Source organism: Uloborus diversus, unplaced genomic scaffold (assembly GCF_026930045.1).
Source record: "Uloborus diversus isolate 005 unplaced genomic scaffold, Udiv.v.3.1 scaffold_315, whole genome shotgun sequence".
Classification (NCBI taxonomy): Eukaryota; Metazoa; Arthropoda; class Arachnida; order Araneae; family Uloboridae; genus Uloborus; species Uloborus diversus.
Genome location: NW_026558478.1, coordinates 23,228 through 42,788, shown reverse-complemented (window position 1 = coordinate 42,788; position 19,561 = coordinate 23,228). Strand labels below are relative to the sequence as shown.

The 19,561-nt window shown below is 34.0% G+C and overlaps 1 protein-coding gene across 1 annotated transcript in view; it reads right to left on the bottom strand.

Annotated features, from left to right (window-relative positions):
• The window catches only part of LOC129233295 (CD109 antigen-like), a gene marked incomplete at its 5' end in the record, with an annotated part of 56,238 nt that overhangs the window by 14,464 nt on the left and 22,213 nt on the right, over positions 1-19,561 (bottom strand). Inside the window, 7 exon segments of the mRNA XM_054867347.1 lie at positions 5,183-5,370; positions 8,535-8,709; positions 12,304-12,366; positions 13,389-13,545; positions 13,986-14,067; positions 15,565-15,741; positions 18,436-18,580. Of these exon segments, the coding sequence (XP_054723322.1) occupies positions 5,183-5,370; positions 8,535-8,709; positions 12,304-12,366; positions 13,389-13,545; positions 13,986-14,067; positions 15,565-15,741; positions 18,436-18,580 (987 nt within the window).

The window sequence follows — 19,561 nt, the reverse complement described above, 5'->3', positions numbered from 1 at the left end:
TTTAATATATTTCACTCAGAAACGCAGTTGGGGGGGGGGGGATTTATAGCTGCTATACTAGTAAATTTATTTATTTTTTTTGAATCCAGTGTATCACCACACGTCGCTAGTGCAAGAAAAACATAACTGTGCTCATATTAAGAATTATAGTAACTTTATCCATTTGGAAAAAAAAAAAAAAACTAATAAATAATTTCATGCAAATAAAGAAACTTCTCAAACAATTTATTGTTCAGTCCTGTGTTATTGTATAGAATAATTGCATGTTCTGTAATTGGGTATTTGTTTATATATCAATACCAATTCTTCTGTTTTGAAACAACTATAGCTGATCAAGTCCAAAAAGAAAAAAATTATCAATAAAATCTACTTCGAAATCAACTAAAAACCAACATTTTTAAGGTAAATTTTCAAAATTTTTTGAAGGAGGGCTCCCGGACATTTTGCTGCAGTGGGGGGGGGGGGGCCACAAGACTGGTGACCCTCCCCACAAAATGCTGAGTAGATGTTTTTTAAAAAATATTCTTTATAATTGAAGAGAAGAAAAGATCTCATTTTGGGAAAACGCAGTTATTTTACGAAAAAAAAAAAAGAATGTTGAGGAAAAAATCTTTTCTTTCTAAAAGAATTATTGACATTTTAATTTTTCAACAGTTTCAGATTATTGGCGGCGAATTGTGTGCCTCCTCCCCCCTCCTCGCACAATCCTCTTTCTTTCATATCTCCCCCTCCCTTTTTTTTTCATTTTTAAATATTTCGTTTTCATTTTTTCTATTAGTCTTCAAAAATTTTCTTCTCCAAAGCCCTTTCTCCAGCCAAAGTTATTACAGAATACCTCAAATTTCGTTTCTTGAGCTTCACTTTCGCAAAATTTCCAAGGAAGCTCTTCTAATCATCTAAATACGTCGAAAATAGTTTAAAATCGCGTTTCTGTAGCTTCAGTTTTGAAAAACTGCCGTGTCCCTAACGTTACCAAATATGGTCCTACACTCATGTGTTTAAGACTCTAATTTTGGAAAATATACAAACAAGGGCCTCCGTCCCCCTTTCTCTAATATCATCAAAGATAATATTTTGGTTTTGAAAACTACTATTTCGAAATATTTGGGAGAATCCTTTTTTTTTTTTTTTAATTCCATGGAGTATTGCAGAAGAACTTCATTTTTAGGACTTCAATTTCGAAAATTTTCCAGGGGAGAGCTCCAGAACACCTCGTTCGGAAACAGCATCAAAAACTGTCCTCCGTAGTATTTTTGGAACTTCAATTATGAAAAGTTAAAGAGGTAGCGTGGGGGAGGTACGTATTTCTATCTGCTTTTCAAAAAATCGATTGGAGAAAGTCTATGAGTCTCATTCCTAACCCAAACTATAACTATAAATATGGACTATAATCACATTTATAAGACTAAAATTTCTAAAAATAGCCTTGGATCCACACGTACCTTTCTTGCCCCTAAAATATCACCAAGAACTGTAAAACTGCGTTTTCAAAACTACTATTTCAAATTTTTTTCTGGGGCGTGAATCCCATTCCAAACCAGTAGCTGGATTCACCCATTGCTTCTAATATCGACTTTCGTTTAATACTTTTTCTGCAGTTTAAAATGTTAAGAATTGCCCATCCCCTAATCTTACTAAAAATGGTTTACATCGCGTTTTTTAGGCTTAAAAGTGTGTCCCGCCCTAAAATCATTTTCTGATTTCGCCACTGCCTTGTTATGCCGGAAATGCCTCCCCTCTCCCCTCCCCAGATCCCTGTTATTGTTGCACCCCCAAATATTTCGTCATAAATCCGCCTATGAATGAAAGAGGTTAAAAGTGGTAAAGGGGACAAGTGGATTTCTTGTGACCTATGTCAGATGTTCTGCTTGTTTAAGGGGAAGGATGAGTCTGAGAAGGATTTCATTTGCACTAACTGTGTTGAACTCTCAGAAATCAGAGTTAGGATGCTTACCTTGGAGGGTGAGTTAGCATTAGGCTGTAGGAATGTAGATGGGGTAAACACTCCAGAGGGAAAGGGGGAAGTTAGTAAAAAGGAGGTGGGCATCAGCTGTGTGTTAGATAGTGGGAATATTCCAGAGGTAAAGGGGAAAGTTATTGCTGAGGCAACAGACTGGGAAACAAAGAGTATAATTTTGGGAGATTCAATGGTGCGTGAGGTGGGAAACTCAATAGGCAGAGTTAGACGTAAGGTGGCTAGATGTTGTTTGTCAGGGGCTCGGGTGAGAGATGTAAATAGGGTTGCTGAAAATAAGGGGGTAAATAAAGAGGATGTAGTTACTTTGTGGGTGGGAACTAACGATGTAGGCCATAGTAACAACAATGAGTTTACTAAGGAATGGGATTCCCTGTTGGACAAAGCAACCAACAGTTCGGCAAATGTCCAAGTGGTTGGTTTGCTTCCCAGATATGGAGTGCATAGGAGCTGGTTAAACCAACGGGCTAGGTGTATGAACCTGGTACTCAAGGAAATTTGCGTTAAGCGTAGCATCAGGTTTTTTGATGTGTGGAGTAAATGTCAACGCGATTAGATTGCTAGGGATGGCCTGCATCTGAGCTCTACGGGTGTCAAAATGGTTAGTGGTTTGGTTTTAGAGGATTCAGAATCAAAAAAACTAAGTTGGAATGGGGGGCATGCTTTAAGGAGCAGAAATCGAATAGGTACTAACTATTGGGATTTTAGTAGAAACGGAAATAGGGTGGCTAGTAAGAGCAAAGGTTTTAACAGTTGGGATTCAAATAATCGCGCAGCATTAAATAAAGGTAAGGTGGGCTTACTTAAGGTTTTTTATACAAATGCTCGTAGTATTAGGAACAAGATGGAAGAATTGAAAAGCATATTAGACGAGAGGTTGGATATTATTGAATAGGCCAGGCTATTCATGTATAGCCTGAAACAAAGGAGAGTCTGAGGGGACATGATTCAGTTATTTAAATTTATCAAAATGAAAGATGTAGATGGATTAAATTTTTGCGGGGAAAGCAGGACAAGGGGTCATTGTTTTAAGCTATTTAAATCTCAGGCTAACTTGGAAATCAGGAAAAACTACTACTTTAGCAGGGTCGTGGGCACTTGGAATAGCTTACCGGAAGAGGCGGTAATGAGCAAGGGAGTGGATAGCTTTAAGAGGGCCATTGATCTTCATTGGGGACTAATAAATTGACTAGGACCAGCCTAGCTGGGCCCAGAGCCTGTTGCTGGTCGTCACATTTGTATTTGTATTTGAATGACAATAAGAAGCCTGTAGATGTTGTTTACATGGATTTTCAAAAAGCTTTCGATAAGGTACTGCATGTTGCTCTACTTATCAAATTAGCTGATATAGGAATAGGAGGGAAAACTTTCATTTGGGTAAAAAACTGACTGACCGGAAGGAAACAAAGGGTAGTTGTAAGGGGAAAATAATCTAATTGGAGTGAGGTTTTAAGTGGGGTTCCTCAAGGATCAGTGTTAGGGCCTGTTTTGTTCATTGTTTTTATGAACGATATTCAAAAACATATTTCTGGGCACATGAATTGTTTTGCCGATGATGTCAAAGTTATGGGAACTGTAGAAAATGAAGAACAAGCAAAACAGCTGCAAGAGGATCTAGATCATATTACGGAATGAGCTGATAAATGGGGTATGGCTGTTAATGTTGGGAAATGTCAAGTGCTACATTTAGGGCATGGAAATAAGTGTACAAGTTATTATTTGCAAGGTTCAGTCATTAGTCAGGCAGACAAAGTTACTGATCTGAGGGTCTTAATAAGTCAGGATTTAAAGTTTAGCCAACAGTGCAGCATTGCTAGTAACAAGGCCAATAAGATGCTTGGGTTTATCAATAGATCTATTTCAAACAAATCTAAAGAAGTTCTTCTGCTCTTATATAGAAGTTTGGTAAGACCTCATTTGGAGTATACTGTTCAGTTTTGGTCTCCTTATCTTAAGAAACACATTAATGTATTGGAAAGGGTTCAAAGGCGAGCTACAAGGCTAATAAATGGACTTTCTCACTTAGACTATGATTCCAGGCTTAGAAGGCTAAAAATGTACAGTCTTGAGCAAAGAAGAGACCGAGGGGACATGATTCAGTTGTTTAAATTTATTAAAATGAATGTTACGGGGCTGAAGTTTAGCACTGAAAACAGGACAAGGGGTCATTGTTTTAAGCTATTTAAATCTCAGGCTAACATGGATGTTAGGAAAAATTATTTTAACAGGGTAGTGGAATCTTGGAACAGTTTACCGGAAGAGGTGGTAATGAGCAAGGGAGTAGATAGTTTTAAGAGGGCCATTGATTTTCACTGGGGATTGTAAATTGAATAGGACCAGTCTAGCTGGGCCCAGAGCCTGTTGCTGGTCGTCACTTTTGTATTTGCTCCTCATACAATTTTTTGTCTTCGTTTTTTTTTTTTGTATGTTTTCTGGTACTTTGTTTCCCTCATATTCTTACATTGAAATAAAGTACCCTCCAGGTTATCCAGCCTAATATAGCCAAAGAATAGGTCGGATAGCAAGAATCCTGAATAGGGCAAAAATCACTTTTTGCTCCACTAATGCAAGCTGTTTAAAAAGCAATTTCTTTTCTTCGTTTTTCCCCCTTGCTTTCTTTCAGCTTTGTTTCGAATTTGTACGGAAATTTTCCCTCCACCACTTCCCACAATATGTTTTGTAAAATGTCCTTCCACTGGTCCAAAACAGCCTAAAAAGTGATTTCCCCTGTTCTTGTTTGTCTCCCTTTCTCTTTGTTTTGCTTCCAGTTTGTACATCAATTGCTACTTTACAAGCTCCTGAAATTCGTTTTGCAAAATGTCCCACCACTAATCCTAGCCGCCTGAAAAGTGATTTTTCCTGTCTTGTTTATCTTTCCTCCCTTTCTGTTTTGCCTCCTGTTTGCATGTAGATTTTCCCACCCTGTAGCATGTAGACACCACCCTGTAGAATGTTTTTCCCACAAACGACCAGTCAAAACATTTCTAATTGTTGATTAGATCAAAGAGTACAGAAGGCCAGACAGTTAGGAACCCACTCTACTCTTCCCCTTTTGCAACTTTGATGAGATTTTTTCTACACTAATGATTTTCAAAAAGAGTCATTTTCCCACAGTGGTTTTGATGAACCTTCTCAGCAATTGCGGCTTTTGTGAATAGTCCCTTTTAATGATCATTAACTTTGAAAAGAAGGAAAAAACTACCTTACCTGTGTGGAGGAATAGCCACCATTCTCATTTTGTTGCGAGATCATCCATCGCAGCACAGGGAGCGATCCAGCAACATCTCCTCGAATGGAATAAGTCAGCAAGGCATAAGCTGTCATCTCCACATCTTGGGACTGAGGTTTGTAATAAGATGCTCCATCCTTTTCCTTCTTCCAGTGCATAGTATCAACTGAAAACACATTGAACAAGAAAAATCACACAAGACTTAAAACTCTGACGTTAATGAGAAAGAAAACTATAGACATTCCTTTTTATTATTATTTCTCTATTTATTCAGGAACACCGCATTTTCTCCGAAAAAATCAGTCTCATCCAGGCGCGTCCTTACGAATCTTTTTGGAGGAAGGAACAAAGATCTTATACTCAATGCAAATTTTATCGGAAAACAAAAACTATGCCCACTTTTAAGTAAAAACGAATTTTTTAAAGCAAGGAGGCAATTGACCCCCATAAATGACGGGCCTGGTCTCATCCATGGTTCAATAGGGGAAATTTTTTCTCAGTTTTCCGAACTAAAGTAAGAGAAATTTTACACTAGCTCTAACTTTCATTAACCAGGTGTTTATAATTGAACTTTCCCTGTTTGGACCTACTTAGAGTTAGCTAAAATAGACAGTCCTTGAAATTTCGCATACACAGAATATGGGAGAACAGAAATTTGCAATATGAAAACACTAAAAATCAAATGTTTACTTATAGGTGAAAAAAGGTGAATGAAGGAAACACAATAATCTAGGAACAAAACACAAAATTTGTTCAATGTGTTTTTCATTTGTTTCAATTACATGTTACAAGCTTGTCACAGCCTACTCAACAGTAGCACACATGGTTCATCTATCAATTGTAGCATTTTAGCGATGAAAATTGAAGAGCTTTCACCCAGTAAGTGTTTGAACGTGTACTTTTTTATTGTATGTTTTTTATCCAGGGGTGCCCCCTCTACCCTGGCAAGGGTGCACCCTTTAAATATTGCAAAACCCCCTTAAAAACAAGAGCCCCCCCCAGAAAATGAGAAAAATACCCCTCAAAACAATCCCCCTTAAAATTTCAATGGTGCAGTCTGCACCATGACCACCGCCCTCTTTCCAGGTGGGCACCCCTGATTTATCCTTTAGTTATATAAGACATACGTTGATTAGAATGAGCTTTACTAAGGTCTAAATACGGTTACTTTAATTGTAATTAGCCTGTACTTCATCCAAGGGCCTGTCCCTGGAGGAATAAAATCCTACCACAGGTTAAAAAAAAATAATAATTTATGAGAATTAGGCTTAGAAGGGTTTTCTTTTTGATTTATTTGAATCAAATTTTCCTCAGTTATGATTTTTACAGACAAGCTCATTTGAAAATTAGTCACTTTCAGACCATTGATGAACATTTTTCAAACTAATCAAACATTTCAATTTGAAAAAATGCACACATCCCTACTAGCAAAATTTCTTGCATTAACCTTGACAGATCTTGATATCATACTGACGGCGTCAATATTGACGTGTTTCATACAGCATAAAGCTTGCATAAAGATTAAAAAGCAATATTACAATAACAACACGTATGCAACATTGCATTCATCTTAAAATATCAATTTTGATATTACCTTGAAATAACAACATTGCATACATGTTGACGCCATCAAGATGATATTGATTTCATGCTGTCGCCATCAAGGTAATTAGTACACAATAGAACAGGTAGACCTTCATTGATACTTGCGCATGCGCACAGTTCTTTCTACCCAGTGTCCCTTGCATTGCTGGCACATCGATTCAGTCGGTTCAGAGGAGTTGCACGTGGCGTTGCATTTTTTAGGCTTTGTTAAGTTGGTTGCTTAGTTATTAGTGTGGAATAGTATTGTTTTAGGAATAATTTATGAATGACTGATATTTGCATTTGTTTATTAATATAGTACTAAACAAGTCATATCGCAGACGATGTGCAATCAATGTTAGAAATGGCAGAAAATAACTTTTTTCGTCCCTAGACTTCGAAGCAAAGGACATGAAGCCTAGAATTTCGTATTATCACTTCAATCTCACGAGTAAGATTAATTTTATTCAATGGTTATTTATGTTATTCTTTAAGAAAAATTCATATGTTTTGTCCATGGGATATTTTCAATGCTGACATCCATTTGAAAATGTACTTTATTGTATTTATTTATTTATTTATTATTTTGCTATCTTTACTCTTAAATGCGCTATAAAACCTTCCACAATTATTCCTAACTAGGCTTTTTATGTCTTTATAGTACAATTAGAAGCATGAATTTAAAAAATAAGTCAAGTATTACACAAATCGAAGAAAGTTTCATTTTTTAAATTAAATTGCGAGTACTATTAATATTTTTATATGAATTTCCGATCAGATATCAGCTTTAAGAAAATATTCTTAGGCTAAAAAACTATCTTGAAGAATAACAGAAATAATTAAAGAATGAAATTTATTTCTCAAGTTTAAAGTGAAAATAATACAAATAAATAAATGAATAAAACACCTTGCAAACGTGCTGATTTCATACTATCATGTCAATGTATCCTGACATTTTCCTGTCATATCAATAAGTATGCAATATTACAAAAGCAAGATCATCTTGCCTAGACCTTGATTTCATGCTGTCATGACAACATCTTGATATTATCCTGTCATATCAATACGTATGCAATATTACAAAAGCAGCATACCTTGATATTTCCCTGATATTATGCTGCATACACCTTGTCAGTCAATAATGTGGCAGCCTGCGGACAGCATAAATGGAGTAACATAACAATATTGAGGCAGCATTAATGCAAGAAGATTTTCCTTGCATGTCAACCTTTATTCAATGCTGAGCCAAGATATTTTGCTTACTGGGATAATGGACCCTATTCACGGTTTGGCAATGGTCCCATCAGCTGTTGGTCTGCGGGTATTTTGACTCGCTAAGCAGTGTTAGTAGTGCTTTAAAAACTAGTTTTATTCTACGATTACTGGGCTTCATATGCACCATGAACCAGCTTAGGGCTTACACAGACTTAAGACTGCATGAGAAATGCTGAGAAAAGGGAAAAGTAAAAAGAGAATGAGTTTTCACCATGTTTCTGAAAAGGAACCAAAGAGGGTTAAGATCATGAAAATACCATTATAAAGAGAGAATTTTTTATAAAATGAATCATTCATTATTCTTTTACATCGTTTTTTTTAGTTAAAAACTTCCAAAATAAAACCGTTTTTAAATAGAAAGAAGAGTTAATAAGCCACATAAAAGAAAGCGTTATAAGAACCAGATTTTCGTCTGCTACAATACCCACTATGCACCGCATTGAATTGAAAATTTAGGATTCTTTCACTTACCACCTCGTGATGATAAACTTAGAAGTTTTTGAAGGGCCATGTCCTTTTCCGGATGCTCTGTCAGATGGAATGCATACGTCACGATCGAAACGAAATAGGGATCTTGGGAATTCTTTAACTCTCTTACTAAGAATTTAGTAGCTCGATCCATCTCCTGGCTAAAAGTTTTCTGTGCCTAGGAAACAAAATCAAAGTTTTTTGAATCTAAATCCTTATACTATGATAATTTTTTAATTCAACTGGGTGACGTAAGAATTCAACTTATAATTAACAAATTTTGTTATTTTCCATGAAATAAAATAGATTTTTGTTTCTAAAACTACACACACGCACACATTACACATGCAAATATGATCCAAGTAAAATGTCCTGATTCTACTGACAAAAGTACACATAGATAGTAAAGAAATTAAAATAATTCTTTTTATTAATAATTGGGTATTTCATGAGGCAAAAAAAAAACTTGCACTCTAAGTATGTCTTCCCCCTTCCCTCATCATTGAATAAATTATTTAAAAGACAAAAGCCAAGGGGAAAATCAGCAATTTGTTGCAAACAACAATTTAAAAAAAAAAGTCATCAATGGGGTAGTTTCCTTCAGTCAAAAGTACTACTTTTAGTCACTGAAATTGATAGAATAAGCAAAAAAAAAAAAAAAAACATGGAGCGAGAAAAAACTTCCATTTTCCCGATGCTTGATTTTTAATTAATTTTTTAAAACGTCCGATTTTGAAAATAAGGTGTGGTCTTTATGATGTCACAAATGATGCACTTTGGTGCATCTGTCTACTGCTATTATCAAGAAGCGAATTAAATAAATTGCGCTGTACGCTTGCTATCAACCATATCATTGGCAACACATATCAGTAAAGATGCAAATTAAATATTGCGCACTGCAAATGGCAACAACGAATGGCAGTTCATCATTTGTGATGTTATCGGCAGAAGCGTAAACAATGAAAGCGCATCGATTAAAGTAATTTTTTTTAGATATTAAACTTGGTCGAATTATTTAAAAAATGGTCAGATCCTTGTTTCTAAGCAAGCTCTTTCAGAAAAAAAAAATACTTTTAAAATTTTTGAAATGACCTCATTATGAAAGTTAATCTACCAAAATTTTAATGTCCAACACAAATATTGCTGGTAAGCAATATCCTTTAAAAACCGATATATACTCATGAGTATTAACCGTTTACCCGCCAATGTTCCAAAAATGGAACATCATATTTAAGTGAAAATTTTCCCAAGAAATAACGTTAAAATAAACAAGTTTTTTTTAACACAGTTTAGTCTTATTTCAAAGTATTTTTTGATTTCCTGCTTGATTGTTTACATGTTTTCAATTATTTATTGCGATTTTTCAAAGATGAGTGTTTTTTTAGCTTTTCGCAACTTTTTCTTATAAAATTTACCAAAAATTGGTTTTTTCAGAAAATGTGATGATATTTATTATAGTTGTGAAAAATACTTCAATATATGATTTTAAAATGCTTGTAGAAATGTACAATGATATTTGCGAAAGGTGTACCCCTTCAAAATAGCATGTTCCAATTTTGGAACATTGGCGCTTTTAGGGAGTCAAATTTCCAAGAAGTAAATCGTTCGACTTCCAAGGGGAAATTTCATTTTTCGTAATATATGTTTCTTTTTTTTTTCTCATTTTGAATGTACTCTGATGTAGATGTTGGCAAAACCAAGTAAGTTTATATTTTGAAAGGATATGACGTTTCGTTAGCAAAGAAAATAATAAGTCTTCTGTTAGACGGACTATATGGCTCCGAATCCACACCTGCTCGGACAGCTGCATTGTCACCTGATAATAAAAAATAATATTAGTGAGAGTTTTATTCTTCACATTTTAAATGCAGTTCAATAATTCGCTAGCTTTGTTTTCGGGCGAAAGGAAATTCTGTTTGACGTATACCAACTGTTCATAAATGTTAAAAAATGTCTACAAGATTTCTTACTGTAGAACAAGCTGTGGCTTATTTAGAGACATTGTCAGATTCGGATTTGTCAGATGTGGATATATGCCAATTACCCCCTGATGAACTAGGCAATATCACTGAGGAAGAATAGATGTTGACAGAGATGAAATCCTACAATTTTTTGGTTTGTTGCTATTGAGTGGGTACCATTCTGTTCCTTCTGAAGATATGTATTGGAGCAGTGCAGAAGATACATCTGTGCCAATTGTACTAACAGTTATGCCTCAAAATCGTTTTCGAAAAATAAAAAACAACTTTCATTTGATGGACAACCATGAATTAAAACAAAATGACAAACTAAGAAAAGTTTTCCTTATTTACGAAGAATTGTGTAAAAACCCTCAACAATTTGGTGTATTTCATGAAAAATTAAGCATAGATGAATCTATGGTTCCCTACTACGGTCGGCATTCATGTAAAATGTTTATTAGATGAAAACACATAAGATTCGGCTTCAAAATTTGGATGCTGTGCTCTTCAAGTGGATACCCATATTCCATGGAGATTTATTCAGGCAAAAAAGAAGGATCCCCTGATGTGCAATTAGGATCCAGAGTTGTAAATGATCTATTATCAGTTTTGACTGACACGTCTAAGCATGAAGTATACTTTGATAACTTTTTTACATCATATGACTTAATTTCTCAGCTATCAAAAAAAAAAAGTGTACGAGCAACAGGAACAATTCGTGAAAACCGAACTGGCCATTGTCCACGGAAATCCAAAAAAGCCCTTTCTAAAGAAGATCGCGGAAATTTTGACTATCGATCTGATGGATCAGTGTACATGTGCAGCTGGAAAGATAATGCAGTGGTTACAGTAGCATCTAATTGTTATACACATGAGCCACTTGCATCTGTAAAATGTTACTCAAATGCGCAGAAATGCAAGATAGATGTGCCACAACCTCATCTTATCAAGAGATACAATGAAGAAATGGGGGGTGTGGACGTCTTGGATAAACTTTTAGGGAGCTACAGACCTCATTTGAGGAGTAAAAAATGGTGGTGGAATCTTTTTAGTAATGCGCTGAATATTTCAGTTGTAAATAGTTGGTTACTTCATTGTGATTTACACGAAGTCAAGATGAAGCATTTAGAGTTCCGAAGAGAAATAACAACTCACCTCCTAAGAAGAAAAGTACGAGTGGAAAGTCCTCCAGGGCCTCGTTGTCATTTACATAAACGGTCCAGAATGTCTGACGGACATTATATTGTATCTGCATCCCAAGGACGTTGCGCGGTGTGCAAAAAAATACGACTAAGAAATGTTTCCATTGCGACAAACGACTTCACCAGCAACGCTCCCTTTCATATGATGGGCATTAGATATTTCTGTATTGGATTTTCTGAATTCTGATATGTACACAAATGCAATTTCAAATATTATTTTTTCCGCAATAAAGTATGCTAAGATAAAAACCGCATTCAAAACCTCTTAGTTTAAAAAAATTCTCTGAAAAAAAAAAACTTCATGCAAAACGCCAATGTTCCAAAAATGGAACACGCTGAAAATCATAGTAAAAATTTTTTTTCTGGAAATTTTATTTTATTTCTGTATTTACCAGACATAAATAGACATAATTTCAAAAAATTACTCAAATTTGATCATCCGTCAATAGTTCGGCGGTTAAACGGTTAACATTTTTACTTTTGCAAGCAAATTTAAGCACCTACATTCGATAATACAAATAGCACCCTTAATTCAGTTCTCCATAATTGGAAAAATAACATAAATAAGTTCAATAAATACCTTAAAAACTGAAAATGTAACATACATACCTGATTTTCTATGAAGGCAAGTAGAACATATGCAGTTAATGCACTTTTAGTTCCAGATCCGCCCTAGAAAAAAATGAAAATTCTAGTATCTGAATATTGAAAAAATTATTCTACATTAGTTCATTTTTCAATTAAAATAGTGGTTAACTGGGAACTTTTACAACATAAAAGTACAAAAAAAGCTTTTAATTTTTTTCACATTCTACATTATGTTCCTGTTCCTTCACCAAATTTCAACATACAGTAGAGTCTCGAAAATCCAAGTCTCAAAAGTCCGATTTTCAGTTTAACTTGAGGTGTTTTATAAATATTTTGAGGCATATTTTTAACAGCTAAAAATACATTGTATTAAAATCTGAAACTGAATCTTTTGCTATTGTAAAACTTCCTTGGCTACACACAATAAAGTTTAAAAAAAAAGACTTTGAGAGTTCTTTACCAACAATACTTGCCATGTGGTATGAAATATTCATTGACTGCTGGAGACAGAATGCTAGATGGCTTGAAGGTAATTACTTCAAAACGAAAATGTTCTTAAAATTAAAAGTGTTTTTTTTTTTCACATAGAATAAACAGCTCAGTTGAATAACAGATTAAAATTGGCAAGGAAAAGAGAAGTGCAGAACTTGACGCATATAATTTGGATAAAAGAAATTGAAACCTTCTTATGACTGCTTTGTGTTCTGAGAGGTACACACAACATGTAATATGTGCACACTTATTTAATCTTACAACAAATTTTATCAAAATGGATCCCGAACAGTCAAAATGCTTTTTTCGGTTACCTGCAAATTAACACACATACACGTGTAGACAGTACGAAAAAAACTAATAAAAGAATTTTTAGGGATAAATAAAATGGAAATTTATATTGAAATTTGAGTGATAAAATTTTTGGTGAAGACAATAATACACCCCATCTTTTCCGTTGAAAAAGGAAGAAAAACGTGCATGTCCTTATGTCGTCCAGATAGTGTAAAATTTAAATCACTAAGAATTTTTCAGAAAATCAAAAGGATTCTGAGCTGGTGCGAGCTCCTATTAGCTGGGATTTTCGAGACGCTACTGTAATTTTCTTTACCTACCTGCATGGCCTTATGATGGACTTCTCCATGCTCTTCAAAGGAACCATCACTCTTTTGCTGTTCTGCCAGCCATTCCAGGGATGAAGACATAATATTATCGTCAATGTCAATGAATTCTTTGGCTTGGTGGAAAGATCGCACAACAAATGCAGTCAACCTTTAATGAAAAAAAGGATAAAATTAAGGAAAAATTTCAAAATTCAAAAAGATTCATCTTGTAATATATAACCTTATTCTTATGGCAAGATTTGTTTATAATTTCATAACTTAGACTCAAGGATCCCTGTCATGGCAGTCATTTCAATTTTTCCATGAGGGGGAGGGGGCAAGGGTGTATATTCAGTGCAAATTTTAGCAGAAAATAGTAAAAACAACGTCCACTTATATGTAAAAAACACTAATTTTCCAAAGGGGGAGGGGTCCACACTGACCCCTCTAAATGAGGGGCCTCCTTGTTTATATTTAACCAATCTTGTATAAAATCTTGATTTCTTAATCTATCAGAATCTTAACAAATATATTGCCATAGAAGGTCTTCCTAATACAAATTTATAACTATGTAATAATGTGCTCGAACTACTGCAAGACTTTACTTACCACGTACTTCCATTTTTATCACTATTTCCAAAGGCACTGAATGAACCATCATTTCTTCTGTATGTCAATTCCCTTTGATAACCTTCAAAAAAAAAAAAAAATTAATTTATGCACAAGGATGTCTTAGAATCCTGAGATATACTTTAAATAAATACTTTTCTTTTTAAATACTAAACTCCTAGCAAGATTTAAATTTATGCCAAAATACGAGTTATAAGCTATATGTGCAATGATGGGATAAATATTTACTAGACTTAAGTAAAGAAGACTAAAGTTTTACTTCACCTTATTTATGTTTAAGGATCAGGGTTTCAGCTATGGTCGCAATTTTCGCAAAATGCAAAAATTCTATTTAAATTACGAAAATGAAGCAAGGCATTTTCGGTTTTTTGCTCAAAGAAGAAGAAAAGAAAAAATAAACAAAAACATTGCACAATCTGAGAAAGGAAGTGGTGGCACAACCATAATGAACCAGGGAACTACGGCAGTAGTGAAGTAAACAACAATTAAATTCAACAATAACTTTGTCTTAATGGGTACTATTTCTCCAGAATAAATGTATGATTGGTTGTTGAGTCATTCCACAAAAATGTCCCACGCACGTTGACACACCCCCTCACATTGACGCAGGTTGAGCACGTAATGGCTCATATATTTCATTAAGAAGTAATCATTTTAAAGAGTAATGACAAAATTTTTGCTTAAGGAATCACACATAGTATGTTTGTAATTTGTTAAGCCATAAAAATTTGTTAATTTATATTCTACAGTATTATTTTTATGAAATATACAAGGCGTCAGGTGTGGGACAAAATTACCATTTTCCATGGAATGGCCCTATTGCTGTTTAAAAATCAAACTTGCGTTCTCTTAATGCAAAGTACAATTCTAATTTTCTTAATTTAAAACTGAAAGAAATATTAGCTGCTGTCTATTCTTTCTTTAAAGCTGTTTTGACTAAATATAGAATTTTGCTTTCAACTGAAGATGAAACTCATAGAGGCAGTTAGAAAGATAAGTAAACATATTCATTAGTCATTGACATTTTAGCATTTTGCTAAAGCTTTTTTCTAAATTTTCGCTTTTTTGCTGAATAGTTTTTGAAGTCAGCTTAAACCCTGCTAAGGATGAAGGGAAAGTAGAATCATTGTCGAAAAAAATTTCAAAATATTTTGAGCTTGGTAATGTCTTAATTTAAGCCAAAATAAGATTTATAAGTAATATATGTAAAGATATTTACTAGACCTAACTACAGATGGCTATAGTTTTAATTCACATTCATTATGTATAAGGATGAAGGGAAAGTAGTAACATCGGCGAAAAAAATTTCAAAACATTTTGAATGTGGTAATGTCTAGAGTTCAATAGCTAGTAAAATAAAAATAGACACATTACAGTACTACAGTCAAAAACTGAATGAGAACTATACACTTTGACATTCATGAAATTTTCTTCAAAAATATCTCATTCAAGCAATGACTTAGTTACAGGAAGGCTCATACATGGCAGTCGAACAGTCATTAAATGGTGTTTTTGAGGTTTGGAAATGCTGGAAAGATTGAGTAGAATATCAACATACCACTTTCCATAAAGTTGAGGGACTTTTTCTTAATTTCTGGTGTCAGCTTATTTGCTCTTTGCAGATATTTTGTTATGACAATATTCGGAACAAAGTTCAACATATTCTGTTCACCACAACCATGAGGCATTCTTAATAATTTGTCCAAATTGTTGACAGTAGGACCCAACAAATCACCTAAAAAGGAAAAAAAATCATTAAATTTTATTTTTACATTTTGATGATTAACAAAGAATAAAACAAACGAAACAATAAAGCTTGCGTCGTCATGCAAAATTGTAAAAATGACAATGAAACTGTTTCACAAAATATAAGTACACTTGCTAATTAATAAAATCAACATTTTCAAGCATCGAATTAAACAAATTTTCAAAATAATAGTAGTAATAGTAAAAATATCTGGACAAAGAGAAAAAAAGGGGAGGGGGCATATCAAACAAATTACACAATGAGTGAAAGACAGCAATTTTACAAAATATTTTTAAATTTATATTTCAGCAAAATATAACAGCTTTTGTCTCCTTGCATTATTAATTTATTACTTGCGTCTTATAACTCGGGGACAGTGCCAGAGGACTGGAAGCTGGCTAACATTACACCACTCTTCAAGAAAGGGTCTAAAGGGAGTGTGGGAAATTATAGACCTGTGAGTCTAACTTCAGTGGTTTGCAAAATTTTTGAAACATTGATGAAAATTAAGATAGTAAATTTTCTAGAGACTAATAATCTATTGACTAGTTTTCAGTATGGTTTCAGGAAAGGTAAATCTTGTGCAACTAATTTATTACATTTCTGTGATAAAGTTACCATGGTTTTGGACAATAAGAAGCCTGTAGATGTTGTTTACATTGATTTTAAAAAAGCTTTCGATAAGGTACCGCATGTTGCTCTACTTAGCAAATTAACTGATATAGGAATAGGAGGGAAAACTTTCATTTGGGTAAAAAATTGGCTGACCGGAAGGAAACAAAGGGTAGTTGTAAGGGGAAATTATTCTAATTGGAGTGAGGTCTTAAGCGGGGTTCCTCAAGGATCAGTGTTAGGGCCTGTTTTGTTCATTGTCTTTATGAACGATATTCACAAAAATATTTCTGGGAACATGAATTGTTTTGCTGATGATTTCAAAGTTATGGGGACTGTAGAAAATGAAGAACAAGCAAATCAGCTGCAAGAGGATCTAGATCATATTACGGAGTGGGCTGATAAATGGGGTATGGCTGTTAATGTTGGGAAATGTCAAGTGCTACATTTAGGGCATGGAAATAAGTGTACAAATTATTATTTGCAAGGTTCAGTCATTAGTCAGGGAGACAAAGTTACTGATCTGGGGGTCTTAATCAGGATTTAAAGTTTAGCCAACAGTGCAGCATTGCTAGTAACAGAGCCAATAAGATGCTTGGGTTTATCAATAGATCTATTTCAAACAAATCTAAAGAAATTCTTCTGCCCTTATATAGAAGTTTGGTAAGACCTCATTTGGAGTATGCTGTTCAGTTTTGGTCTCCTTATCTTAAGAAAGATATTATTGTATTGGAAAGGGTTCAAAGGCGGGTTACAAGGCTAACAAATGAACTTTCCCACTTAGATTATGATTCCAGGCTTAGAAGGCTAAAAATGTACAGTCTTGAGCAAAGAAGAGACCGAGGGGACATGATTCAGTGGTTTAAATTTATTAAAATGAAAGATGTTACGGGGCTGAAGTTTAGCACTGAAAACAGGACAAGGGGTCATTGTTTTAAGCTATTTAAATCTCAGGCTAACATGGATATTAGGAAAAATTATTATTTTAGCAGGGTAGTGGAACCTTGGAACAGCTTAACGGAAGAGGTGGTAATGAGCAAGGGAGTAGATAGTTTTAAGAGGGCCATTGATCTTCACTGGGGATTGTAAATTGACCAGGAACCAGTCTAGCTGGGCCCAGAGCCTGTTGCTGGTCGTCACTTTTGTATTTGAATAATTATTGAATAATAAACCAATTTCAAAAGAGTTAATTAAAATTTAACCCATTTTGAAATTAATTTCATAAACACTTCTACTTTTTTTGCTTCATGATGGTGGAAACATCAGGCACTGAGGCCGTAGGCAGGACTTAATTTGCATGGAAACTCACAAGAGCTGAACTCCTACACTTCCTTTTAATTTCACATGAATATCTAAAGAATTTAAAACAAAAACATTAAAAAAATTTCTGAAGACAACAGGACTCTGATATTTTTGTTACTGGCTTCAGGCTGGGCACTAATTCATGACTGACGGGGAATCTGTATTGCACATATCCTTTCCCTCTTATTTTATCAGACACTTAATATTTATCAATAACCACACTTTAGTGGGAGATGGGGGGGGGGGAGAGGTCCACATCAGGTGACACTTACCTGGGATGTGCCACCTAAAGTGGATTTAAGAGTCTTTTAAAGAAATAAACACTTTAATTTTGAAAATGTCTTCTATTTAAATTATATTTAATAAACTTTCTTTTAAAGTTATTCAAACATAACTTAAGATTTAAAGAAATTCAACGTAAATAGAACATTATTGCGGGGAGAGGGCGGTTACATAAGAATCTAGGGCAAATTTACATAAAATGCATTTGCAACTTTTTTTTTTTCAATTTAAGCTTTTATTACACCACAAAAATAAAAATGAGTTGTTCCAGAAAATTGTTCAAATGTTTGCGTAAAATGTCTTTTTTTTTCCTTTGCAGAAGGGGATGGTGGACGTCAAACTATTGCTGGGATGACACCTCTACCAAGAACGCCACTGTGTATATAAATAATACAATTCAAGAGTCTAATGAATTGGAACTTCATATTGGCAAATTTTCCTTCATAGTACAATTTTAAAAAATTACAAAAAATATCTTAAACTTACCAATTGCAGATAAAGAGACTGAAGTAGATCCAGATACAGCATTTTTGGGAATCGGAATTTGAACAGTTTCATTGATTATCTTTGAACTTGGATCCCTCAAATCCATTAGAAGAGCTTTGTTGAAATAAAGAGGTGATCCTTCAGGCTAAGAAAAAGTAAAAATACATAATTATTTACAAGTAAGAGAAAGATTTGCATTTGTTGAAGGATCAAACACTTTTCTTCAAATCAAAGCTTTCAAACTTAAGGATTTCATAGACTAAAGTCTTAATTGCAGAGAACTATAGAATCATTAAAACAAATTAGGAAATAATTGGATTAAAGTTTGTTAAGTTTTAATTTATTTATTTTCAAACAGGAGCATTAATACAATAAAAGAATTCGAAAGGAAAGGAATTTTCTATGATAAGAAATGTGTATGAGAAATACAGCAAAGTTTTAACAGTGAAAACATTAATTGAAAGAATATATGCTATTTCAGATTAGAAAGATAACTTGTACATAAGTCTCGTTTGTAATTTCACACACGTGATTTTAAAAAATATATCGAGTATTAGTTATCAAATATCAACTATTCAACAACATTAGCGTAATGATTAGATTTGTATAATATAAAGTAATATGTACAGTAGTTTTTAGGAATTAAATTTAAAAATAGTAAATTAAATAAGTAATAATCTCCTCTAGATGCTGCTTATGCAACTTTTTGAAGAGTAGCCGAAATTGATGTCGTATTCCACTGAAAAAATACTCCAAAAACACAATCTAGAGTAGGGTTTCCCAACCTGAAACCGTTCAAAGCATGGAGAGCACTGGCACTAAGAACAGTTTAAGGTACCACAAGAAATCAAGAGGTTAACATTAAAAAAGAAAAAAAAATCCAGATTTTATTTATTTCGATGGAATGATTACATGTATCCATATAATTTATCTAATAAATGTAATTTGAATAATTTAATGATTTAGGACTTAAAACTGTACTGGCAGATAGAAATTTCAATGAACATACAAGCTCAATATTACTTAATTACAATACAGTAAAACCTGTAAAGTTGACCACCCTTGTAAATTGACCACCTGTCTATGTTGACTGTTTTTGTCAGGCACGGAATTAGTCCTATCCCAA